Below are 24,307 nucleotides of genomic sequence, written 5' to 3' on the forward strand. Positions count from 1 at the left end.
ATTAGTTTTTATGGATTTGCATTTACATATCACAGCACTTTTAGTGTAGTTTTCACTTCTAAAAATAAGTTATTAGTGCATGATGGTAAACAAAATCTTTATGACGGTTCCATTCTATTCTTGAGTATTGCAATATGTTCAAGAGGTAAATGCCAATGTCTGAGGTATGTTCGCCACAAAAGGACTTCAGGAGTTTTGTTATTCCTCCCTTGAAGGAGCGCAGCCTACAGTAGTTTATTATATGGTCCATAGTTTGGGTTGCATGGCCACAATCACACCACTGTGGCTTGTTTTAATTGACCATTTGTAAAGGAGATGTGCGGGTTGACAGTGGTCCACGGGTTCAGAAATATTGGGACCCGCTGGTCCACATTACATGCAGGGACGAATTAAGGCCTGGGCTTTAAGGGCTGCAGCCCAGGGGCCTCCGCCAGCTGGAGGTCCTCCAGAGATTAAGTGAAAAGTGATTTCATTTGTAAAGACTAAATTTTATTTGTTGTTAGCCTTGTACAAATAAATTATATATTTTTCTTTAACTTTGTTTTCCTTTTGAAAATATTTTTGGGGGTCTCACAGTACCTGTAGTCCAGGGGCCTACAAAATCTTAAACCGGCCCTGATTACATGCCTAAGATGGTCTGCATGGCGCCTATTACAATACAGTTTAGATTAATATGGCATCAAAATGCCACCACGTCTCAAGACCCTGTAACAGGCAAATAAATCCACAGAGACACATGGTCCCACAGACATAAAACAACAGAGACCCACAGACAGGTCAAAGAGAGCAAACTGACCCACGAATAAACCTATCCACAATAATAGCACTGTGGATGTTTGTGACCACATGCAGGTAAGTAAAATGAACCAACGATAAATATGTTGGGTTGCCTTGAAGTGGGAGAGAGACATGCGTGAGTCACAAATAGCCCACACATGTGCCGTGTGTATATGTATGTGTGTGCATTTAACATTCACACGCACTATGAAGAGATAATTGGGTATATTCCATGGCTTATCACTGCAATGATTTACATGTTGGTGATACCAAAGCTTTCATACTGGAGAACTGAAAATGTTTTGTCTAATTACTCAGGACAATACGAGAAGAATGAATACATGATTTATATTCACAAGTTGTTGTGTGTTTTATTTCCTAGAGTTTAGAGGCCAGAACGACACTATACATCGCAGCCTGTTGCTATGGGGGAATAGTAGTTTTATGCCGATTTCCAATAATAGATTCATGGAGTGTACAAATCTTGACTTAAAGCTTTCGTGACTGTAGGAATTCACATTCTTTGGGTCTTTTGGTAAAGCCACCTGAAGACGATTGCTTGTGTTACGATTGAAACGTCGTGATTTTTATTTTTGTTATTTTTTCTATCTACGTGGCTTTACCGAAAGACCCAAATAATATGAATCATAGAGTGTACGTCTTGATTTTGGTACCATTTTTCTTTGAAGAAATTATCATTGGTATATGTTTATCGAATGGCTTGGACAAAACAACACATACCGTGTTATATTATGTTTATTTTTTTCATTAAAAATGTTATTTGACCTAACAGTGTGAGCTGTGTAACAAAAATGTCCTCTGGTAAACATACATTACATTCGTTTTGTACATTATCCAGTGTGTCTTGTACATAAAATACTATAATCTACTATAATACAAAAATACAGTAATGAACATTATCAGTGGCCTAGTTTGCAAAATACCAAAATCACTCAAACTGAAAAAAACATTTCCTATCTATTGAACATATTTGTCATGAACAGCTCATCATAACATTTACATACTGTAGGAACAGTGAGTGGTTGGCCTGTAATAGAGACTAACTTGACAATAACTGAATTGTTAATCAGAAAAAAAGTGTAGGCTGTAATATGAAAAATCACACACACAAATAAAGAATGTCTATAAATTTGGTGGACTTGTGTAGAAATATAAAAATGGTCAGCCATGCACTATCTACTGCTGGATGAAGGCTTCCCCAAATTGTCATCTCTCACAGTCACATGATGCAACGATCCATCTAACTCCTGCACACGAGCTGATGTCAACGCTATCTCTGCAGTGGCCATCCTTCTTGAGCACGTTCCCTCCTCCGGCTGCCACTCAGTCATTAGTCTCAACCATCGGCCATCATCCATTCTCGCAAGGTGCCTGCCCATGCCCACTTACTTTTCTTAACAGTCAACACTACGTCTCCAATTTCCATTTGTTCTCTGATCAGTGTTATCCTGTCTCTGTTTTTCAGTGTACATTCCAAACATGCAACCTCCAAGCCTCTTTGTGCACTTTACTTGTGTTGCGTCCAAAACGTCGTGATTTATTTTGTTTTATTTCTACCTACGTGACTTTACCGAAAGAACCAAAGAGTATGGATTCCTGCAGTCACGAAAGCTTCAAATCAAGAATTTACAAAATTTGTTCCATTTCATTCGTTGTCCATTTTTTCGCAATCCACAATACATAAGAGGTACTCATCTTGATTTGAAGCTTTCGTGACTGCAGGAATCCATACTCTTTGGTTCTTTCGGTAAAGCCATGTAGGTAGAAAAAATAATAGATCACGACGTTTCGATTGCAACGCAAGCAATCGTCATCAGGGTGAAGAAAGAGGAAGGAAGCTGCTGATGCAGGTTGCTTTTAAAGGTTAGAGATGGGCGTAGCAACAGAGTCATAAACGAAGTGGGGGGGGGGGGGGCTAGTGATGTTAAAGTGAGAAATTTGCATGTAAATGTATTGTGTAAATGTGATTAGCATGTAAATGTAAGCTCGCAGCACGCCGTCACATCGAGGACTGTATGTAAATGTAGAAATTTGCATGTAAATGTACTGTGTAAGTGTTATTAGAATGTCAATGTAAGCTCGCAGTGTGCCTTCACATCGAGGACTGCATGTAAACGTAAGATCGGCTTTCAGTGCACCGTCACATCGAGGACTGCATGTAAATGCAAGATCAGAGAAATTTGCATGCAAATGTACTGTGTAAATGTGATTAGCTCGTCAATGTAAGCTCGCAGCGTGCCATCACATCGAGGACCCCATGTAAATGTAAGATCGGAAAAAGCTCGGATAGAACCACAGCCACATCGGAGCAAGCAAACGACGGTGGCTGTGTTAGTGAATGTAACTCAGAGAGTCGCAAATAACTGCTGACATAGGCAGGTAGGAAGGGAACATCACCGCCAGTTATGACCTAAACTGGTTAATAACGTCTTTCCAATGATTGCTCAGTTTGTACCCATCTTCTCGGTTAAAATTGTGTCCGTGTTTATATATCTGGATGGTTTCATGAACGAATCTTTGATGATAGCCCGAAGGTTTGCAGAGTACCTTGGTATCGGAAAAAACAATGTCATGTGAGCCCACCGCGTTCAAGCAGTGATCAGCCACGGCAGAGGTCAGCCGTGTTTCAAAACTGCCTTGTATTCACAAACACGGTCCGATACATGTCATTTCGTTTTCCCAATGTAACTGCTACCGCAGACACAACTTAGTTTGTAGACAACAGGGTGTTGCATGTCAGGAATCACATCTATGTCAGCAGTTATTTGCGACTCTCTGAGTTACATTCACTAACACAGCCACCGTCGTTTGCTTGCTCCGATGTGGCTGTGGTTCATTCCGAGGTTTTTCCGATCTTACATTTACATGCAGTCCTTGATGTGACGGCGCGCTGCGAGCCGATCTTATGTTTACATGCAGTCCTCGATGTAAAGGCACGCTGCGAGCTTACATTGACATCCTAATCACATTTACACCAGTGGCGGCTCCTGCAAAATCTCTCAGGGGGGGCAAATGTTTGGATGATTGATAAGAATAAGGTCCACCCATGCAATGGATAAATTAACAGCTTAAGCATGTAAAGGCAACTTCACTACTTTAATATTAATGAAAAATAAAGTGACTCTTACAATACATCTCCTTGTTTGTTTCTATACTCACTATTATTACACTGCTTACATCACATTACTCGCTTAATACACTGCTTACTTATACTGAAATTTTGCTCTTCTCTCTTTCAAAGTAACAAAGTGATCAATTACTCTCTCATTGCAAGCAGGTATGTTCCTGACTAGTTCCCTCTCCATGGAAAGCATAGCCAGTGCATTCAGACGTTCCTGTCCCATTACATTTCTCAGGAATGTCTTGATTCTCTTTAAGGTTGAGAAACACCTTTCAGCTTCAGCAGTTGTCATGGGAGTGGTTATGAGGATGTTCAACAGAGCAACAGTCTCTGAAAAAGTATCCTGGAGGTTGTACTTCAGCAAAACCTGGTACAGCGCCAGTGCACCACATCAGCCCTTGAATTCTGGACTCTCATAAATGAGAGACAGTTCAGTCTTCAGCTTCGCCTTATTAAACATAGGGTATGCCCTGACAGTGATGTTCAGAGCCTCAACAGGGAATGTATGGCCATGCTGTTGAAACATCTCTCCTTGTAGCAGCGTGGCACTTACAAGGTGGTCGGTAAAGGAGAACCTTTCTTTGGTGTGGACCAAGATTGTGTCGCAGACCTGACAAAATAAATACATTTATTTTAGTTATAAAATAAATTATTTATTATACTATAAATATGGAGATACAAGGTTTCCATCCCGACAGCAACAATGTATCAGGCAGAATCCATATTTTATATCTCCATATTTTTTCAAAAATTTATGCTATTGGTCACCCTTTACATCTGTCAATGTGTTTTACAAATATTTAACAAATGAAAAGCATTAAAAGAGCTTGGAAATTATTTTGGGGAAAAAACAGGTTTTCTTTCGTTTCCTGAAAAGTAACAGTTTTGGACATACAAGGCTTCCGTCCGACAGCGATGTTTGTTCCCACCAATCGCTGCACAAGTTAAGGATACGTATGATGACGTAAGCACGTTAGTGCGAGCCCTCCCGGAACCCATAGAGAATGCATTGCAGTGCCTGCAGTTCGGAAAAAAACATCTTTGAATGTAAGTCTATGGGAATACTCTGGGCGATTCTCAGCCAGAGTGAAATCGCCCAAAAAGAGGCGGTACTCCACAGAACGTGACATGACGCTGATTGGACTATATCCAGAGGCACAGTGACGGCTAGCGTAACTCTGTGGTTGAATGAGATTTTGAATGTGATTGAAAAAGTCCCTTTCACACTTTGGTGGTGCGACGCCCAATCGCCCTAATGAAGAAACCGCCCCTGATTTACACAGTACATTTACATGCATATTTCTACATTTATATGCAGTCCTCGATGTGACGGCACGCTGCGAGCTTACATTGACTTGCCAATCACATTTACACAGTACATTTACACAATACATTTACATGCAAATTTCGCACTTTAACATCACTAGCTCCCCCCCCCCCCCCACTTCGTTTATGACTCTGGGGCTACGCCCATCTCTAACCCTTAAAAGCAGCCTGCATCAGCAGCTTCCCTCCTCTTTCTTCCGCCTGACGACGATTGCATAAGAGGTATTATGCAGTGATTGAAAAACGTCATTCCTTGGGCATATATATGAATCACTTTTTTATCAAGTTCCACTCCACCCTGCATTTAACTCATCTCTAATCAAAATGGTCGAGTGGATCTACTTGAAATGCTCCACCATCCTGCCCCAATCGACCAAATGCCAATCTTGCCATATAGTTTACCTGGATTTACAGCCAATGTCGTAGGGTTATGCCAATGGCAAAATAATATAACCTAAAATAAATTAGCCCTTTTTTTAGACGGAAAAAACTACATTCCTAACAAACAGTTTCAGGTAGACAAAACAAAAATGTTGGTACCAGAGACAATAGTAAGCATATACAGCCATAACATTCTCTTAATTCGTTTTTCAAAAAATAATTGAACTTGACCAAAAGTACTACATATTGTGGGCCACTTATTTAGCACTCGCCAACATATGACTGTAAAGTGGAAGGTTAGACACGTCACGTGATGGCTGTGATGCACAGCAGCCATTTATCTTTCAAGTCATCTGTTAATGGCCCAACATGAGGAAATTAGACACGATAAACAGACCCAATGAATTGCAGCGATTGATCTGTCTGTGTCCGCTTGAACTCCTGACCTGCTTCTCGTTCTCGTCCTCCAGTCGAAGGCGATCCTCGATGCAGTTGCGTGCCTGCAGGAAGGCTTTGCGCTGGGCGCGCTCGGTGAGCACGCGAATGAAGGCGCCCGAGAGGTTCACGCTCACAAAGAGAGACACATTTGCCAGCAACTGCAGGGAAAAGATGTTGAACATCACGTCCCATTGCATCGCAGGCCAAGCACTCACGTGCACAACCGTGGAAGGCCACATTAAATGCCCCCTTGCGTCCCCTCTGAGCGCAATCTATTGCCATTGGCACTGAGAAGGACCGAACCGTCTTACAGATTAAGGAGATATCAGTATGTAGTACATGCTGTCCCTGGGAGCGAGGTCAGTGTGGAAACATGTTGCCTTCGGGCTACTGCAAAGGCCTCCAAAGGGTTAATATGTGCCCAGCAAACTCAGCGAGGTGAGAATATCGATTATGTTATACCAAAGAACATTACACTCAGCTGTCTCTAGGTACACATTGATGTAAAACATTTGAATTTCATTTGCAATAATAAGAACCCCTTGCACACTCTTTGCTCTTTTAGTGATAGTGATGACTGAAAGTACAACAATGTTCATTTTTTTCTGATGGGCACATGACAAATGAAAAGCACTTGCACGGAAGTACCTTTAACCACACAAGTACTCTCAATAGATATACAAGCAAAAAGTGAAAGTGACAAATATGTTTGCATGCGTGCAATTCTTTTCAATGTTACTGAATTCCACCATGCAGCATATTGTGAGCCTGTATTCTGATGCAGTACAACTAAATGGGTCATATTAAAAAGCTGCAAAGCTTCTATGACACTATAACACTACACTGGAAAGGTACCTGTTGTGATGCTATCATTACATACCAATATCACAATGCAATGAGCATTCCAGAGCCATTATATCCTTCACACAATGAAACAACTTTAATTTTTTTAAATATATGTTTAAACCAAAAAGTTATTTGATCAATTGTTTACTCAAGATATGTATATAAATAATGAGAAATTGAGATTTATTGTCATTGCTGTACCTTAAAAATATATATCTAAGAGGTATGCTCTATAATGCTGTTGACTAAGATTGCCGAATACTATGACAATTTTGGCATTCTCACAATGGTAAACGTTAAAGAAAACACACCACGGTATACAGTAATAATGATATTGTTAAACCAATGTATCCTGTTGTATTAAGCATGTGAATTTATTCTAGTTTTAACAAAAGCTAGTATAATATAATAAAGAAAAAAAAAAACACTGCACGAGCCAGCTATTAAATGTTTGAAAATGGTAATTTAACAAAAACCTTATACCAGTAGACATAATCAATATAAATGGTAGCAGGTGTAGTCAATCGTTTTTCTGGATAATAAACAATGATACTGCAGTGCTGGCTATAAATACCACAGACCACGTATGCAACTATAAGCAATATATCATTTCAGAAATACCTGGCATTGTAACGGATTTGTGTATTTAAGCTTGGGAATTCCAGCGATGGCCAATCATTTTATTCAGAGGTGGGACAAAGTCATTGTTATGCAAGTCCAAGTCGAGTCTGAAGTCATCAAATTCATGACTCGAGTCTGACTCGAGTCCAAGTCACATGACTTGAGTCCACACCTCAGAGGTGGGACAAAGTCATTGTTATGCAAGTCCAAGTCGAGTCTGAAGTCATCAAATTCATGACTCGAGTCTGACTCGAGTCCAAGTCACATGACTCGAGTCCACACCTCTGATTTTATTTCACTTACTATATGGCGACATATATTGCAGGCTATTTGGCTTCCCCAATTGGAGAATAGCGATAGTGGTTTTGAGGGTAAGCGAAAAAAATAATCTTGAGGACCGTATCAATATTGAATAGCACCGTCCAAATGGCGGCCCACAATAATTACTTATTTTGCCGATTCAAAGCAATTAAAATCTGTAAATGACGAGAAAAACCATCACACCCGCGGCTCCTTGTTCAGTATTGCTCTCTCAAGTCAAGTGAAATAATCGCTGTGCTCCAATAAGGGTTGGGTGGTTGCCCCTATCCATTGGTGACCCTACATCTGTGGTGGGAATTATCCATTCCTACAGGGGGAGGGGGGCAGTTTCTCTGTAGGATGATCAATGTTTTACTTATTTGATCAATCCCAGAGTGGTGAAGGGCTGTCACCTACCAACAGGAATTTTAAATTACAACCTTCTGATTATAATTCAGACTCTGCCACAGGGTCACCTGGCTGCGTATACTATATCAAAACAGTATATTCATATACAGTATATTCATACATTGTACTCTACTGTACTGTATTAGTGAAACATAATATATCTTACATCGCAGTATTGTAAGGAGGCCTTCATCCAGTAGATATTTAACCATGGCTGATGATGATGATAAATACACTCTAATGTTTGACACGTTTTGTTTTACCAGACCAGCATCACGTGCAAGTGGGGGTCAAGGTGGGCTTTAGCTGTTTCCCTTTTAAAATAACGAGAATAAAATAACAAAAATGTTTGTGCTCAAGCTCTTCGGAGCAATGTTTTAGTTCCTAAGTGGGGACAAACAATTGTTGAGAGTCCTTGACTCGTTTTCACACTTAAGGGGAGAAACTGGGCTGGGCAAAATCGGAGCTGAAACTCCAGGGTTTTGGAAGTATTCTTTGACAAAATTAGATCAATCTCTTTGTGCACCTCAAACATCTGCAGCACTCTCAGCAGTCATTTTCCACAGTCCCCAATTTGCAGCTACGGGTACCCCGCTCCCCCCCCCCCCCCCCCCCAGTTTCTGTGCAATAAAATACCAATGTGTTTTTCTTGTTTGAAATTAATGAATAAAAATGCACTTATGTATGCTATTACTGCAGCGACGCGTAATAAAGGTGTTGTGTACCGCATATCTTAGAGATAGCAGGAGAATATTATTTCTGTAAATGCTACTGCTTGGAGAAGCCGTCCAGCAGTGGTTTGACATTGGATGATAATATGTCCACGTTCAGATACGTGTGGATATAGTACACAGAATTGTTTTAAGGCTCAGCGCCCCGTTCTGAATTCTTAGTAAAATAAAATGGTGTTACAATATTTTGAATGTCGTGACCCCACTGAGCGTTTAGTGTGTTCCTCTTTTAGACTCCATAGGACATATGCATGATTCTAAAATTTGAATCCTTGAAGTAATAAACATCAAAAACTATTTAAAACATTACTGCAGCCTTCCGGAAATACATAGTCAACACTGCAAAGCGTAATTTCATTCAACCGGACTGAACCTGGTGAATGGGTATGTTGTACAATGGGCCACTGCGGAGCACACATGCAGCGCTTGGTCTGTTTTCTGTCAGAACCGTGACCAATGGCGTACATCTTTCATAATCACCGGCCATAATGAATCAACTGCTGGATGAAGACCGACCCAAGCCGTCGACTTCTCATGATCCGACGATGTACTCATATTAATCAACCCAGCACCTGCACACGAGCTGCTTTAATCGCTCCATCTCCTTCGGCAGACGTCCTCTCTGACACGTTCCATTCCTTGGCGACCACGCAGTAATTATTCCTGACCAATGGATAATAGCCTTGCCCAAGCGCACTTACTTCTCTTAACAGTTCCGATGAAGTAATTAACCTGCGTATGTTCCCTCATCCGTGCCGTTTTTGATGTCTGTCTCTCAAAGCAATTCCGAGAATGGTAAATCTAGGAATAACACGATATTTTAGGAGCGCCACCTATGGACGCAACTAAACACTACGGTACTTTCCTGCAAATGTATTTAAACATCACCAACCTTCCATACAAGGGCGTCGCGTGCTAATTGCTCCAGTGTCTACAATTGCTACCGGTGTCAGCTGCAGCTGTGTAAAATGGTGACCAACACCAACCAACAACGAAAGTGGTGGGTCAACCCTGAGCACGAGTCTCCCGTCAAAGCACTTCTAAGATGGCACCGGACACTTTAATTAAAGTAATGAGCCGAGACGTGGCTGTCGAGTAATTTGTACAAGATAATGCAACGATGGCTGTGTGTTAAACACATGAGGTCCCAATTGTGCAATCAACCACGGCGATGTCTCCCCCCCACCCCCATACCCGCAGTGCAGGACCTGACCTGTCTTCTCGCGTTTAAGACAAATACGTACAGTGCATGTGCACTATGAGTTATATTCCCGGGTTACGGCTAACATGAGTGGCAAGTGACATCAAAACTGGTGCTGGATCCTCCCATCCCAACCTTTAACAAAGGGGCCGTCCATAAATGATGTCACGCACCTAGGGGGGGAGGTCAAACATTTGTGATGATGTGTGACGAGGGGGGGGTTGAGAAATGTGACGTCACATCAAAATGCGCAACTTTAAATAAATATAGACATGTATTACTTAATTAAGTATACTTTTTAATAAATGTTTTCTCCTACAACATCAGAGTGCAGGGCCACATTAAATACGCACTGCAATGACAATAGTTTAAAGCGATTTGAAGCATGTTTTCTTTTTTTTTGGGTAGGGGGCAGAGCTTTGTGACGTCATATTTGAGGGGGGAGTCTGACTTTTTGTGACAGCGTGTGACGATGGGGGGGGGGGGTCAAAAATCGTCCAAAATCGCGTCACGTCATTTGTGGACGGCCCTAAACCACACTGACCAGAGTGGTGAAGTATGGTAAAGGACACAAAATAAACCCTATGACCAACACGGCGTGGGAAGACCTCATTCATTTTTTAATTCAGAATGGCTGGTTCTTATTTTATTTCCTATGTTGTAACTACCTGTGTTGTACATAGGGGTTTATATACTTGCTATTTTGGGTTCTTTACAACGGATTCCATGGGTGCTAATTCAAATGTTACAACGTGCGTTATGCCCATGGTTTATAAGTGTTCAGGGTATCCCGCTGTTTTCACAACTAATTGTTTTCACAAATACTGTAACAACTTACAACTGGATGTCTACAATATTACGCTTGTGTACAAAAAAATCCCACAACCCCAAAGTTCTCATCAAGATTAAGACCGTACCGAAGTATTGCCGTAATAACTAATCGTTTGTCGTGTTTTGAAAAAATTGTCACCGACCTTTTGCTTATGGCTGCCGTCTATTTACAATCTCTTTGATCACTTTTTTACGAGCAGGCATTTAAGACCATTTTGTGCTTTTTGCGCAAATGCGTAATAAAACTGGGAAGTGTTGTTTCCCCCAATGTGTTTACACTGATTTCATTCACACACACACACTAACCCCAGAGCAAGCGCCTCTTCGGCTTTGCTATCTCAGGCAACTCGTAAAGTTCATGCGACCCATATTTCTATTTACGGACACCCTCGTAGCACGTCACTGACCTACATGTCTCACTCACCTCATTACATTGCGTCACTTTGTGTGCATGGAATGGGCCAGGCTTGGCCGGTAGTACACTGAATTAAATCTGCGAAAAGCACTCCAGAGTGTATTGTGAGCTTTAATACCGTTAGAGCTGGGCCGGGAAAAAAACTAATAAACAAATATCGTGCTGTAAATAATTTTGTTTTAAAAATATATATTATGCATGGTTATGGCTTTCGTGCTAAACGTGCACATCATTCGTTGTCCTCTCAAATGACGGAGCTCATGTCTAATCATGCGCGGTGGTCTTATTTATATTCTAAACTTCCGACTCGGTGGTAGTACTGTGGAGGTGGTGATGAACCGCATCAGATCAAAACATCACATGGACGCTGCCAGCGTGGTGAATAGCTCCATACCGTGGAGGAACATCTGATTGAAAAAATGTCCACTGTACCATTACTCATTCCCCGGAAGGGTGACTAAAATTCACTGTGCATCTCCACCCAGAAACGTCTGACCTGATATCAACACAACTTCACCCTGTAAACATGTTGCTTATCCTCCATTCTGACATCATCACAGTCACCGCAGACAAAGGATAACTTAGTCGCGGGCTGCTGTGCGTTCACCAACCACACTCACGTCTGTCTTAAACGCAATCGTACAACGGGGCATTACCGGTTGCGTGCGCTTAGCTTACATGGCCGTCGTTTTGCACAGTCCCGTAGTATGGTCACAACTGACACAATGCGGTTATCGTCTGTTCGTATAAGTTGACGGCTTATCTTTAACACGTCGCGTCTCAATGAAATGTATTTTATTTAATGGACTCCCAGTGCAAATTGTTGAGTTATGGCTCCAGCATGGGGATTTCAGAATACAGGTTCATCTATTTTATTCAGTCATCACATATCAGCTATGTACTCTCTAGATTTCCATTTCTAATGGTTGCATGATAACGGTACTATATAGTAAACGCACGACATATAAAAAGTCTCGACAGGAAACGTGTTGGATCCATTAATGTTGTCGCATGTTTGGGAATATTTAATTGTACAATTGCTCCACAGGCCGCGAATCAAACAACGAAAATACAGGTAGCTATTATTTATATCCAGTGCTAGAGCATGACTCATTCTCGATAACATCGAGCATGTAACATCTAAGTTGAAAGTGTGATTGGAAAACGCATGACATCGAGTGGGAAGTGCATATACGGCATTCTGTACGAAACTCAGCGGCGGGAGTCGAGGCCCTTTGTTAAATGTTCAGTGGACCTGTCTTCCATAGCGATATGCATGTCCTGTCCTTCGTAGCGATACGCTTGTTGTTATTCCACCGCATAAGATTGAATGCCTTTCCTTCCGACACGTGGTCCATTTGTTTACATCAAGCGGCATGTCGCGTGATGCGGCCGGCTTCGCGTGACTGACACCTTGCACATCAATTAGTTGGCTCGATCACCATCATTGTCATCATCATAATCGGCCACTAACTATCCACTGCTAGATGAAGGCCTCCCCAAGGCGTAACCATCTCCGAATGTTTGCCAGTGATGGAGACAATATGCTTTACTTAAATTAATACCGACATGAGTAAGGGTTTATTTAATATTTATTGTAAAAACTAAACCTTTTTCCGCAAAAACGAGATGTTGGTTCGAAATGGTGTGCATCAAAGAAGTGGCTGGCGTGCATGATAAAGGTGACGGAGATTATAGTTATGAGATAGATTTGTAGAGTAAGTATACAACATGATGTGAAAAACAAAGAAGTGATAAGACCAGTGAAGGTAGTAGGATTTATAGAGGACACGTTGAGTGAGAATAGACTGAGATGCTTCGGGCACGTGGCCAGACAGTCGGAATACGGCGTCGGAAATAAAATTTCAGATCATAAAAGTCGAGGGAAAGATAAAGAGGAGACCGAAGAAGACATAGTGAAAACTTGTGAATGAGGACATGAGAGTATGCGGTAGTACTGTGGACGTGGTGATAAGGGCATGAGAGTATGCGGTAGTACCGTGGATGTGGTGATGAGGGCATGAGAGTATGCGGTAGTACTGTGGTGGTGATGAACTGGAAGACTGTGGAGAGTGAGGACTCGGACAGCAGACACTTTGGCGAGGGACACACGCTGGGAGGAAGATGGAACGCAATCGTAATGGTTGAATTTCCAATAAACGATGTATATATTTCTAAAAAAACACATGAAATCAACAAGGCACATATGCACTGAATACGAATAGCCTCATTACAAAGGACCCCCCCCCCCGCTCGGGAAACCTAATTATTTCCTAATCACCCCACAGTCACGTATAGTATATGATTAAATGCGTGTTGGCTTAACGAGGGTGTGGGGGGAAACCTCAATGGGAAGTGTCAGACAGAAGGAACGAGGGGGGTCTTGAGGGGGGGGGGCTCACCGTCCTCCACAAGCCGTTCGGTAACGGCGGCGCCGACGTGGCCGTGACGATGAAGTGGGAGATGGAGACCATGAGCCCGAAGAGCAGAGCGAGTAAAGTCCGCACAGGCAGCAGAGCGTACACCACGAATGTGACGAGCATGAGCTGCCACATGCCGTGAGACGGCGGCTGCCCCGACATTCCCAGCGTGAAGGGGAACGGGCAGCAGAGGAACGAGAAGGTGAAGCTGAAGAGCAGCGTCAGGTTGACGATCTGCTGCAGCTGAGTCACCTGCAGGTACTTGACGTTCGTGACGATGAAGAGCGACGTGAAGATGACGCAGTGGATGGGATTGGAGCCCTTCGCCACCGTGATAGTGGGCGACGAGGTGAGCTCCACCACGGCGATGGTGGCCGTGGTGACGATGAGCACGGCGAGCGCCTTTAGCGTACCAGTCTGCTCCAGCTTGAGGTTGTAGCTCAGGAAGAGGCCCTCGAGCTCTCGGCAGCTGAACTCCTCCTCGCAGCCCAGCGCCTCGGCGCGCCGTCCGGGAATGCAAGGACATCGCTTTCGCCTGGACTTCACCTTCTGGAACGGCGAGTCATCCATGGCAGTGCCATCCATGCACAGGCTGGCGGGGTCGCTGGGGGGAGGGGGGTAGAGCTTGCTGCTGGCGTTGTTGCTGCTGCTTGATGGTTAGGTTGACTTGGGTGTCGAGGGGTGGATGGGGGAGGAGCGGCAAATGGGAAGTCTGGTTCGGCGGGTAGGTATGTTTGGGTAGGTTTGGGTGGCCACGTTTGGTATGCGGGTGGATGGATAGGTGGATGTGTGGGATGTAGGGGTGGCGGGTCTAGGTTGATTGGGGGGTAGGAAGGTGGGGAGATCTGTGGGGAGTGGGGGGTGAGGGGCTCCTTCTATCCGCTGGTCATGCGCGCACCCCGGATCACGGATGCGCGCAGAGCCCCGCAGCTCCCCGCCGCTTCTCTGCTCGCCGGTGCCGCCGCTCGCTCGCTCTCCACCGGCGGCCGACCCACCGTTTTCGCCAAGAACACCCAAACATTTGCTATAAATACGGACCGGGCGTGTACGGATTGGGGCTGGGCGCTGGCGTCAAGTGCCGACATATGTCATAATAATAATCTAAAAGCGAGTGCCCGTTACAGTATATAGTAAGCCTCTCTATATAAATAAATAAAAACGCGCGCGGACGGGCGATCGCAGCCACTGCGCGATGTGTGCCTCTCTCTATAAATACTCGGCTACATTCTTTACCTGCATTCTACCGCACAGCGTACCCGTACACTACTACGCACATCCCGTATAGCATCCCGTACCGCGCGCAGAAGCACGGGCTGCTCCTGCAGATGTACTAAAAATTGACGGCTGCTGTTGCGAGAGAAGAAGCCCCAGCGGCGAGCGACGGCGGCGGTAGTGGCGGTGGCGACGTCTGTGCGCGGGCGTGGGATGGGACATGCGCAGCAGCGCGGCCAGGGATAATGAGTATAATCTGCGAGGCAACCGCTGCATCCCCGGATTTATCCGAGCTGCTGACAGCGCTCACGCACACCCACCAGCAGCAGCATCAGTACGCCGCCGGTTTGCGGATTCAAGCCACCAGGGGGGTGGGGGAAGAAGGCTCCACTGTGACAGGTTTGCATGGCGAGAGGGAACGTGGGTGGGAGGAGAAGCGAGGTTGTGGTGGTGGTGGTGATGATGTAGTGGGGGGGGGTTCGACGGGAAGGACGTTGTGATGACGGGTCTCCTCTCCTACACCAGCAGTCGCAGCCTCATCATCATCAGCAGCGACCGTATAATTCCGTGAAGCGCACACTGTTGGCTTCTACTCGGGAATCAAAATGGGTGTCATGCCCCACTGCGTGACTAACGCACCTCAGCACTTTGTTTTTAAGCGCCTACTGCTTGAAATGTGTACACCATGTGAGGTAGGGTACGAAAGTCCGTAAATGGACGCAGTGTTGCGGTATTCCACATTCTTCTAGAACGTGCAAGTCGCATGCTAATAATATTCGTCATCAGCTAACATTAAGCCACTGCTGGATGAAGGCATCCCCAAGCCGTCACCAACTCCCACAGTCCTGCAATGTAAGAAACCACCGTGCACCTAAAAAGTGTCAGCTACCATTGTCACCGTTTTTTGATCATCGGCCATTGACGTGTCCTGCCCAAGCCCACTTAAAAATGTGCTTGAGTTATGTCTTTGTTCTCCTAATCCACGTGTTTCTCTTTTTATAATAATAACCTCAAATGGCAGATTTAAGTCATTGTGTTACCCAATAATAATATATAATTTCTGATCGTGGGATGGACCTGGAGGAGCGAGAAATTATCGTAGAAATTACTGTATTGAATTTCAGCTAAACGCTTGCAGTCAGGCGAATCTATCAAGAAGAGGGCAAGTCAATGCTTGCAATTGTAGTGTTGTAATTACGGACGAATAAACTTCTTTATGAGGCACACTCTTTGATGCAAAGCTTTCGTGACTGCAGGGATTCATATTCTTGGTTCTTTCGGTAAAGTCACGTAGAAGGGAAATAATAAAATGATATAAAAATAAAACAATAAAAATTCTCACGACGTTTCGACTGCAACACAAGCAGTCATCATCAGGTGTGAAATCCACAGCAAGAAAATTTGAAAAAAGTGTGGATTTCACACCTGATGATGATTGCTTGTGTTGCAGTCGAAACGTCGTGAGAATTGTTATTGTTTTATTTTTTATATCATTTTATTATTTCCCTTCTACGTGACTTTACCGAAAGAACCAAGAATATGAGGCACACTGTTTATTGTCTTTCTTCCGACACGGTCCCTATCACACATAAGGTGTATACGGTCCCCTTACCCGATGCCGAGGGAGGTATGGCCTCCGGACTTGGCGGGACCTACTCACGGGTTACCCGCTAACCTAACGTCCTCTGGCTGGGACCTAGGAGAGGCTAACTGACCCGACCACTGGGTCTGTGGGTCCCGACCACTGGTTATACTGAGCCTCAGCCCTTAGAAGGGCTGCAAGGCTTGGTTCCAGGGTCCTATCTATCTTCAGCCTGGGCTTCGGTCTTCGTGTGGAGAGAACTAACTCGAGCTCTCAGCGCTCTGGCTTTTATACAGGTTCGTGGCTGGCTCCGTCCCAGCCACGCCATTCTTGGAATCTTCTGATTGGTCCTTTCCGAACCTTCTGATTGGTCCTTCTCAAACCGTCGTTCTGATCCGCTTTCACCTTCTCTGATCCCGGGAATTTTCCCGAGCAGGATTTAGTGTTTGATCCGCTCTCACCTCTGTTTGACCCCGGGCATTTCCCCAGGGAGGTAACACTGCTGCACCCCGTTGACACTCAGTGGTAGTGCAGGTTACTGAATGGTGAGTGGCGATCACCTCTACATCACCCCCCCCCTTTTGAAAGCCCCAGCCGTCCCGGCTGTAACAATGGGGAAAAAACATAGTAACATGCAAGCCAAGTGTGTAACAAAACACCTAATATAAATACCCCCCTTACAAACACAACGTATGTACATGGTAAGTCGAAAAATATCCGAGCAACGCGCGCGACGCGACAGCAGCAGCCAACTGGCTATGCAAGAAACGATTTAGGAACGGGACCGTGTCGTGAAAAGTATGGTGGCTATCATGAGAACCGACGGGATTTAGCGCGCGTGTGTTTTGCGGGGCCGTCGTAGGGGACGGGTGGCTTCTTCGGCGCAGGTGGAACCGAAGAATCAACCAGAGAATCAGGTGGGTCAGGAAGAATCTCCGGCAGCTGTTCTATATTTAACTGAACGTCGTTGGGGGGAATGGCATCTCTGCCGTACATTAGAAAGAACGGGGAAAAACCCGTCGCCACGTGTGGCACCATGCAGTATGCGGCGAGGACCTCCGGCACCTGTAAGTCCCAATCGAGGTGGGATTTGTCAACCTGGTGGCATAGCATAAAAGTGAGGGTTCTATGCAGGCGCTCTACCATACCGTCGGTTTGAGGGTGGTAGGGCAAAGTGCGCACCTTCTTTGTGCCCAACAGGTGGCACACATCATTTAACAGGGCACCCGAGAAATTTCTTCCCTGGTCGGTCAACAGCTGTTCTGGAGCGTCCTTGTCCAGGACGTAGCCCTGAACAAAGGCGTCCACGACGGCTGCTGCCGACTGGTTGGGGAGGGCCCAGGCCATGGGCCAACGCGTAAAATACTCCACCCCAACCAGAAGGTACTTGTTACCACGCGGCGTAGTAGGAAAAGGTCCCAAAATATCGAGAGCCACTAGCTCGTTTACGCGGGATACTGAAATGGGCTGCAAGGGTGGGCACGCGGGTTTCGCCGGCGGCTTCCGCCGTGCACATTGGGTGCAACCCAGCAGAATATCGGTCACATCGCGTAGCATGCTTGGCCAGAAAAATTGCAACCGCAATAACCCAATGGTTTTGTGAACGCCCAGATGCAACAACCGTTTGTGTGCTGCCCCCATGGCCTTACCCCTCAAGGCCGAAGGCACCACGATTTTGTATTGGCATGAATCAGCATCCCAGTGCATGAGTAAACCATGCCATATAATGAATGAATTGAACTTTCCCGGACGTGGAGCCGCATTATTTGCGCGACGGTGCAGAGCCAACAATGATGCATCGTCTATCTGGTGCTGACCCCATTCAGCCAATGTTAGCCCCAACAAGTCATCGCTGGCCGTTAAACTTGTATGGTCGGCCATCGGAGCCGATTCGGAGGGAAGCGCGGTGGCCACTGTCGCCAAAGGCACGGCCAGATCAGTCAGTGACGGCTTGCAACGGCCAGACCCCAAGAAACATGCGCATTTTTGCAGCGGCGGGAGGCGAGACAATGCATCGGCATTATTGTGTTGCGTACCCTTGTAAGTAACAGTGAAATTATAGTCCTGGAGGACTTAGAGCCACCGAGAAAGCTGTCCGAACGGTTGATCAACGCGCAGAGCATACTCCAACGCCGAATGTTCAGACCGAACGGTAAAATGCTGACCGTACAGGTACGGTCTGTATTGCTGAATAAAGAATACAATGGCCAGCAGCTCGCGTCGGTTTACACAATCGCATTGCTCGGCAGGAGACAACACCCTGCTACTGTAGGCAACGACCCTTTCAATGCCATCAACAGTCTGGGACAGCACCCCGCCAATTCCAGTGTTGCTAGCGTCGGTGTCTAATATAAACGGTTCGGAGAAATCGGGATAGGCCAGGGGCGGTGCCTTAATGAGTGCATCACGCAGGGAATCAAACGCGGCCTGATCGGCGTCTCCCCAATGAAACTTCACCCATTTTGACGTGAGGGTATGAAGTGGCTTGGCGATCGTCGTGAAGCCCGCAACAAAACGTCGGTAATATGACGCGAAACCAATTAAACTGCGGACATCCCCTGCAGAGGTAGGAGTAGGCCATTGGTTGACACACTTGGTTTTTTCGGGGTCAGTAGAGATTTCCGAGCGGCTGACTATGTGGCCCAAATAGCGCACAGATTCACGCAGAAGGTGATATTTCTGCGGCTTGAATTTCAAATTAGCGGCACGCATTATCAAGAAAACAGCGCACAGACGCTCAAGGTGTTCATTGAACGTGCGGCTAAAGACGATGACGTCGTCAAGGTAAATGAGACATGAGTCCCACTGGAGCCCAGCGAGGACCAGCTCCATGAGGCTCTGGAACGTCGCTGGGGCCGAGTGGAAAACCCATGAGAAACCTATTAAATTCGAAAAGGCCCTGTGGTGTCCGAAAAGCAGTCTTTTGTTTAGACGCTTCGTCGAGGGGAAGTTGCCAAAACTACGACAGAAGGTCCAGGGTGGAAAAATAACACGCCCCTGCCAGGGCGTCTAATGACTCGTCCATTCGTGGAAGAGGGTAGGCGTCAGCTACCGAGATTTTATTCAGGCACCGAAAATGAACGCAAAAACGAAGACTGCCATTGTGCTTTTTGACCAGAACTATTGGAGCACCCCAGGGACTGGTTGAAGGAGAGATGATGTCAGCCGCAAGCATATCATCAACTGCCGATTTAACATGCCGTTCTCCGCTGGGCTGAGCTGAAATGGGTTTTGTTGGATAGGGGCAGCGTCACCAGTATCAATGTGGTGACGCAGCAGCTTGGTGCAACCAATATCGAATTTAGATTTACTGAATACATTGGAAAATTCCCGCAAAAGAGCACGCAAATTCGTCTGCTGTGACCCGGACAAATCTGCAGTGTCTGCGCAGAGTGAATCCAACCATGCTTCATCCGACTTGAAAGGAGGTTGAATCTGTGGCCCATCATACACGTGTCCCATGACCTCGGTCCCCAGGGGCGCTGGCGTCGTGTGAGCAAGCACGGTCCCCTGCGGAACGACGGTCATGGACAGGCCGACATTCAAGACCTGCAGAAATGGTTCCCTTTCAGCCGCTACTAGGGTCTGTGTGGCTACCAGTTGCAGGCCCCTAATTGCCGTGTTTGAAGGGCCCAACAAAACGCCATGTACTGAGGCATTCGAAGCGAGCGTTTTTTTAAATTATAAGGGCACGAACATTTGTGCTCCTCGCGGAATGCGTACTCTGCAGGCAGCGAATGCATGCACAGAGGCATTGGCCGTGCGTGGATGCGTGGAAGAAGGTAAAAATTCCATGCGACGGTCCGACGTTATTCGATAAATCCTTGATCCACTAGGATTTTGATCGGCATTTTCGCAAGAAAGTCCGTGCCCAGCAAGCACGGCACCGCGAGGAAAAAAGAAACCAAAATAGGTCCGGCCAATTTGATATCGCCAATTGAAATTTGCGCATGAATTTGCCCGATAATGCCCAGTGAACCCCCATTCGCGGCAAAACACGGAACAGAAACCCGCTGCAAGGGCCGACATCGCACGGGCAGAATATTATAAATTAAATCAGAAATGATCGTAGCCGATGCACCGGTATCAACCAGAACGCTAAATTCTACCCCCTCGATGGAACCAACAACAACCGAGGAACCTGCCGTTGCCGCGACTACCCTATGCGCCAGCTCCGACCACTGCCCAAGTCAGAGCGGCCGTGCAGAAGCATCGGTACGCCACATATCATATGCCGAATCGCGAGCATTATTTACTGCGCGACGCGGTATGTATGGTGTGAGTGGGGGCCAAGTGTGAGAGGCGTCGCGACTTTCCTGATTGTGCCGTGATGCCCGGCGTGGTTGGACGATCCCCGGCCCATTGGCTGGGTCATTGCGAAGGCTCGGTCGGGGGACAGCCCGTCGTCCCTGCTGGCAGACTTCGATGTCGAAGCCGAGGCGGCGATGGTCGCGTCCCGGTGGAGCAGCAGGTGAGCGTGGATGCTCCGAGCTGCTCACAGTGAGTACATATTTTCGTCGTCCACGGCCTGGATAACAATGCGCAGCTCACGCGCCAACTCCAGCAGTTTCTGGAGGACGAGAGCGTCGATGGCCTCGTCATCCATCCGTGGGTAAGCTACCCTTGCCATGGCGAGTAGAGCAGTGCGGAATGCTAGTGGCGATTCTTTGGAGTTGCACCGTCTCTCGTAGAAACGGTGGCGGACGTCTGAATTAGGTCCGTAGATGTCGGACAATCGCCGGAGTGTCGATTGCAGAGTCGCCCTGTCCCACTTGAGGATGGTGATAAAAGTGGCGAGAGAGTCATCATCCAAGGTGGCCGGAAGCGCCCGTAGCGCCTGCACGTCCGACTATCCCACTATCTCTTGGTGGCTGAGGAATCGATGCTGAAATGCTGCCCAGTCGCGTCCTGCGGACGCGAACTCTCGAAAAATGGGCAGGCGTTGTTGAAGAGTGGCCGGCGTTTCTGCGTCCAGTTGTTCGGATTCGATCCGAAAATCGGCGATTGCTTGACCGATGGCGTCCACTGTACCAGAGTGCCGCCGTGATGACGCGGCGTCTGCTGGCGTTGTAAGCGTCACCTGCCAATGATGCGGCGTGTTGTGATTGGACTCCACGTTCACGAGATGCATCTGGCTTCCGTTTCCGACGGAAGCACGTGATCCCTTGGCGGGAAATTCAAAATGTTCAGCTTGTCCGATGGCGGGAACGTCCGTTGGCAGCCGGTCCATCCGCCCACAGCCTCCAAGTTGATTTCGTCGAGAATGGAGGCTGCGGCATGTAGCAGTTGGGCGAGACGGCCGTGTGCAGCTCGAATCCCGTCGCCCGTAGCGATCGGCTGCCGAGCTGGTGGTTGGGCGGCCGGCAGCACGCCGGCATCTTCAGCGGGGTTTTCAACTCCCGCAGGTAAATCAGAGTTCTCTTTGTCCGAACTTCGCACGCGCGTTGTTCTTCTTGTTTCCATATTTTTTCAACCACTTCTGACTCCAGTTGTAGTGTTGTAATTACGGATGAATAAACTTCTTTATGAGGCACACTCTGTTTATTGTCTTTCTTCCGACACGGTCCCTAACACATATAAGGGGTATACGGTCCCCTTACCTGATACCTAGGGAGGTATGGCCTCCGGACCTGGTGGGACCTACTCACGGGTTACCCGCTAACCTAATGTCCTCTGGCTGGGAACTAGGGGAGGCTAACTGACCCGACCACTGGGTCTCTGGGTCCCGACCACTGGTTACACTGAGCCTCAGCCCTTAGAAGGGCTGCAAGGCTTGGTTCCAGGGTCATATCTATCTTCAGCCCGGGCTTCAGTCGTCGTGTGGAGAGAAGTAACTCGAGCTCTCAGCCCTCTGGCTTTTATACTGGTTCATGGCTGGCTCCATCCCTGCCACGCCCCTTCTTGGAACCTTCTGATTGGTCCTTCCCGAACCTTCTGATTGGTCCTTCTGAAACCGTGTTCTGATCCTCTTTCACCTTCTCTGACCCCGGGAATTTCCCCTAGCAGGAATTGGTGTTTTGATCCGCTCTCACCTCTGTTTGACCCCGGGCATTTCCCCAGGGAGGTAACACTGCTGCACCCCGTTGACACTCAGTGGTACTGCAGGTTACTGAATGGTGAGTGGCGATCACCTCTACACAATTACAAAGGTATGCTCATACATTTCCTACTTCCAAAAGTAGTTTCTGCAAAACTGAACGTGATAAAAGCCTGCAGCGAGAATCCGACCCACAAAGCACTTTGAAGAATAAACCTGACGAGCTGAGAGAGCCTAACAAAAATGTGCACAGCAATATGCACCTGCGGGCATTGATTAAATAATTGTAGTACCATCCTTACTAAACAGCAATCAATGCATAATTATGGGGATATTATTACAATCTAAGTGGTTTACCCGTGGCTATTTTAATGCGGCCAAACAGTATCCTCTGACTTACATTTTGTTTAGAGATGAAGTGGAGGTGCAGCCCTGCAATGTATTGCCCACACCACTTGGTAAAAGGGCCTTCACGAGATGGAGCTCTATAGAGTCCATCTCAGATCATTTTTGGCCTACTCTTCCACGTTGGCCACACATCTTGGAAGAGGTGTGGAATGCCCACACTTTACCCTATCAATATAAACCTGGAAATCGATTAACTGTGGTGTACCTATTTATTCTGTTGAGTGGAGAAAGGTGGTGGGGGGGGGGGATTGATTTAATAAACAGTGTATAATAACAAATAGTATAACATTCATATGCTTAATACAATGTTCAAAGTAATATATAGTATCGTAATTGTATAGTGAATATATAGCAGTGTGATATACATTAGGGTGGGTAGAATAATACATAATGTTATATTACAATGTATAAGGTATAGGGTGGTTTATAGCAATTCAGTATATAATTAAATGTTGGGTTTGTCTATGGCAGTATATAGTACGGTGTAGACTCGTGTGATGTAAGAGAATAAAGTTTAGATGGAAGCATATTATATAATTCTTCCGACGCAGAATTGTAATGTATTACTTACTGTTAGTAACTCAGCTTATTGTAGAGTATAGTTAGTATACTGATGATACTATGTAGTTTATACTTTAGTTGTTTACGTGTTGGTTTTAGTTACTGCAGCTACATACTATTAACACTCCTTCCCTTTATTAATGCTACCCCTATCCCCTCCCTTTGATGCTGCTAATCCTGCATAATGCACGGGCATAATAAGTACTATTCACATACCTGCATTTCCCATATCCCCTCCCTTTGATGCTGCTAATCCTGCATAATGCACGGGCATATGTAGTACTAATCACATTCCTGCATTTCCCATAAATATGCTAAATTCATCTTGATATGCAAATACTTTTGTCGAAGCGCCCTTTCCCCCCTTCCAACCCAGCTTATATATATGCTCCAAGCTCGTGTGCTGTTTCATTCAGACGCTGTCTCCCCGACAGACCTGGTTTCCACCTGAGGACGGCTGCTTGCGTTGTGGCCGAAACGTCGTGAGAATTATTTTATTATGTTTTATTTTTATTATTTTATTACTTCCCTTCTACGTGACTTTACCGAAAGAACCAAGAAGATTGTCCTAACCCCTTAGCAGAAAAACACCCCCAAAGCATAATGTTTCTACCTCCATGTTTGACGGTGGGGATAGTGTTCTTGGGGTCATAGGCAGCATTCCTCCTCC

At 46.0% G+C, this 24,307-nt stretch overlaps 1 protein-coding gene across 4 annotated transcripts in view; it reads right to left on the bottom strand.

The window, feature by feature from the left end:
• Window positions 1-15,472, bottom strand: part of LOC133345152 (adenylate cyclase type 1-like) — a 54,974-nt gene extending 39,502 nt beyond the window's left edge. Inside the window, exons 1-3 of one of the 4 annotated variants that reach the window (XM_061555665.1) lie at window positions 13,820-15,472; window positions 6,073-6,222; window positions 4,473-4,529 (exon numbers count right to left, since the gene is read on the bottom strand). In XM_061555665.1, the coding sequence (XP_061411649.1) occupies window positions 4,473-4,529; window positions 6,073-6,222; window positions 13,820-14,422 (810 nt within the window). In that variant the 5' untranslated portion in view covers window positions 14,423-15,472. The remainder of the gene's footprint in view (window positions 1-4,472; window positions 4,530-6,072; window positions 6,223-13,819) is intronic. The other 3 variants (XM_061555666.1, XM_061555668.1, XM_061555667.1) reach the window with 3 other exon arrangements.
• Between the last annotated feature and the right edge of the window lie 8,835 nt (window positions 15,473-24,307).

Source organism: Lethenteron reissneri, chromosome 21, assembly GCF_015708825.2.
Source record: "Lethenteron reissneri isolate LAM-NWPU_2019-01 chromosome 21, ASM1570882v1, whole genome shotgun sequence".
Lineage (NCBI taxonomy): Eukaryota > Metazoa > Chordata > Hyperoartia > Petromyzontiformes > Petromyzontidae > Lethenteron > Lethenteron reissneri.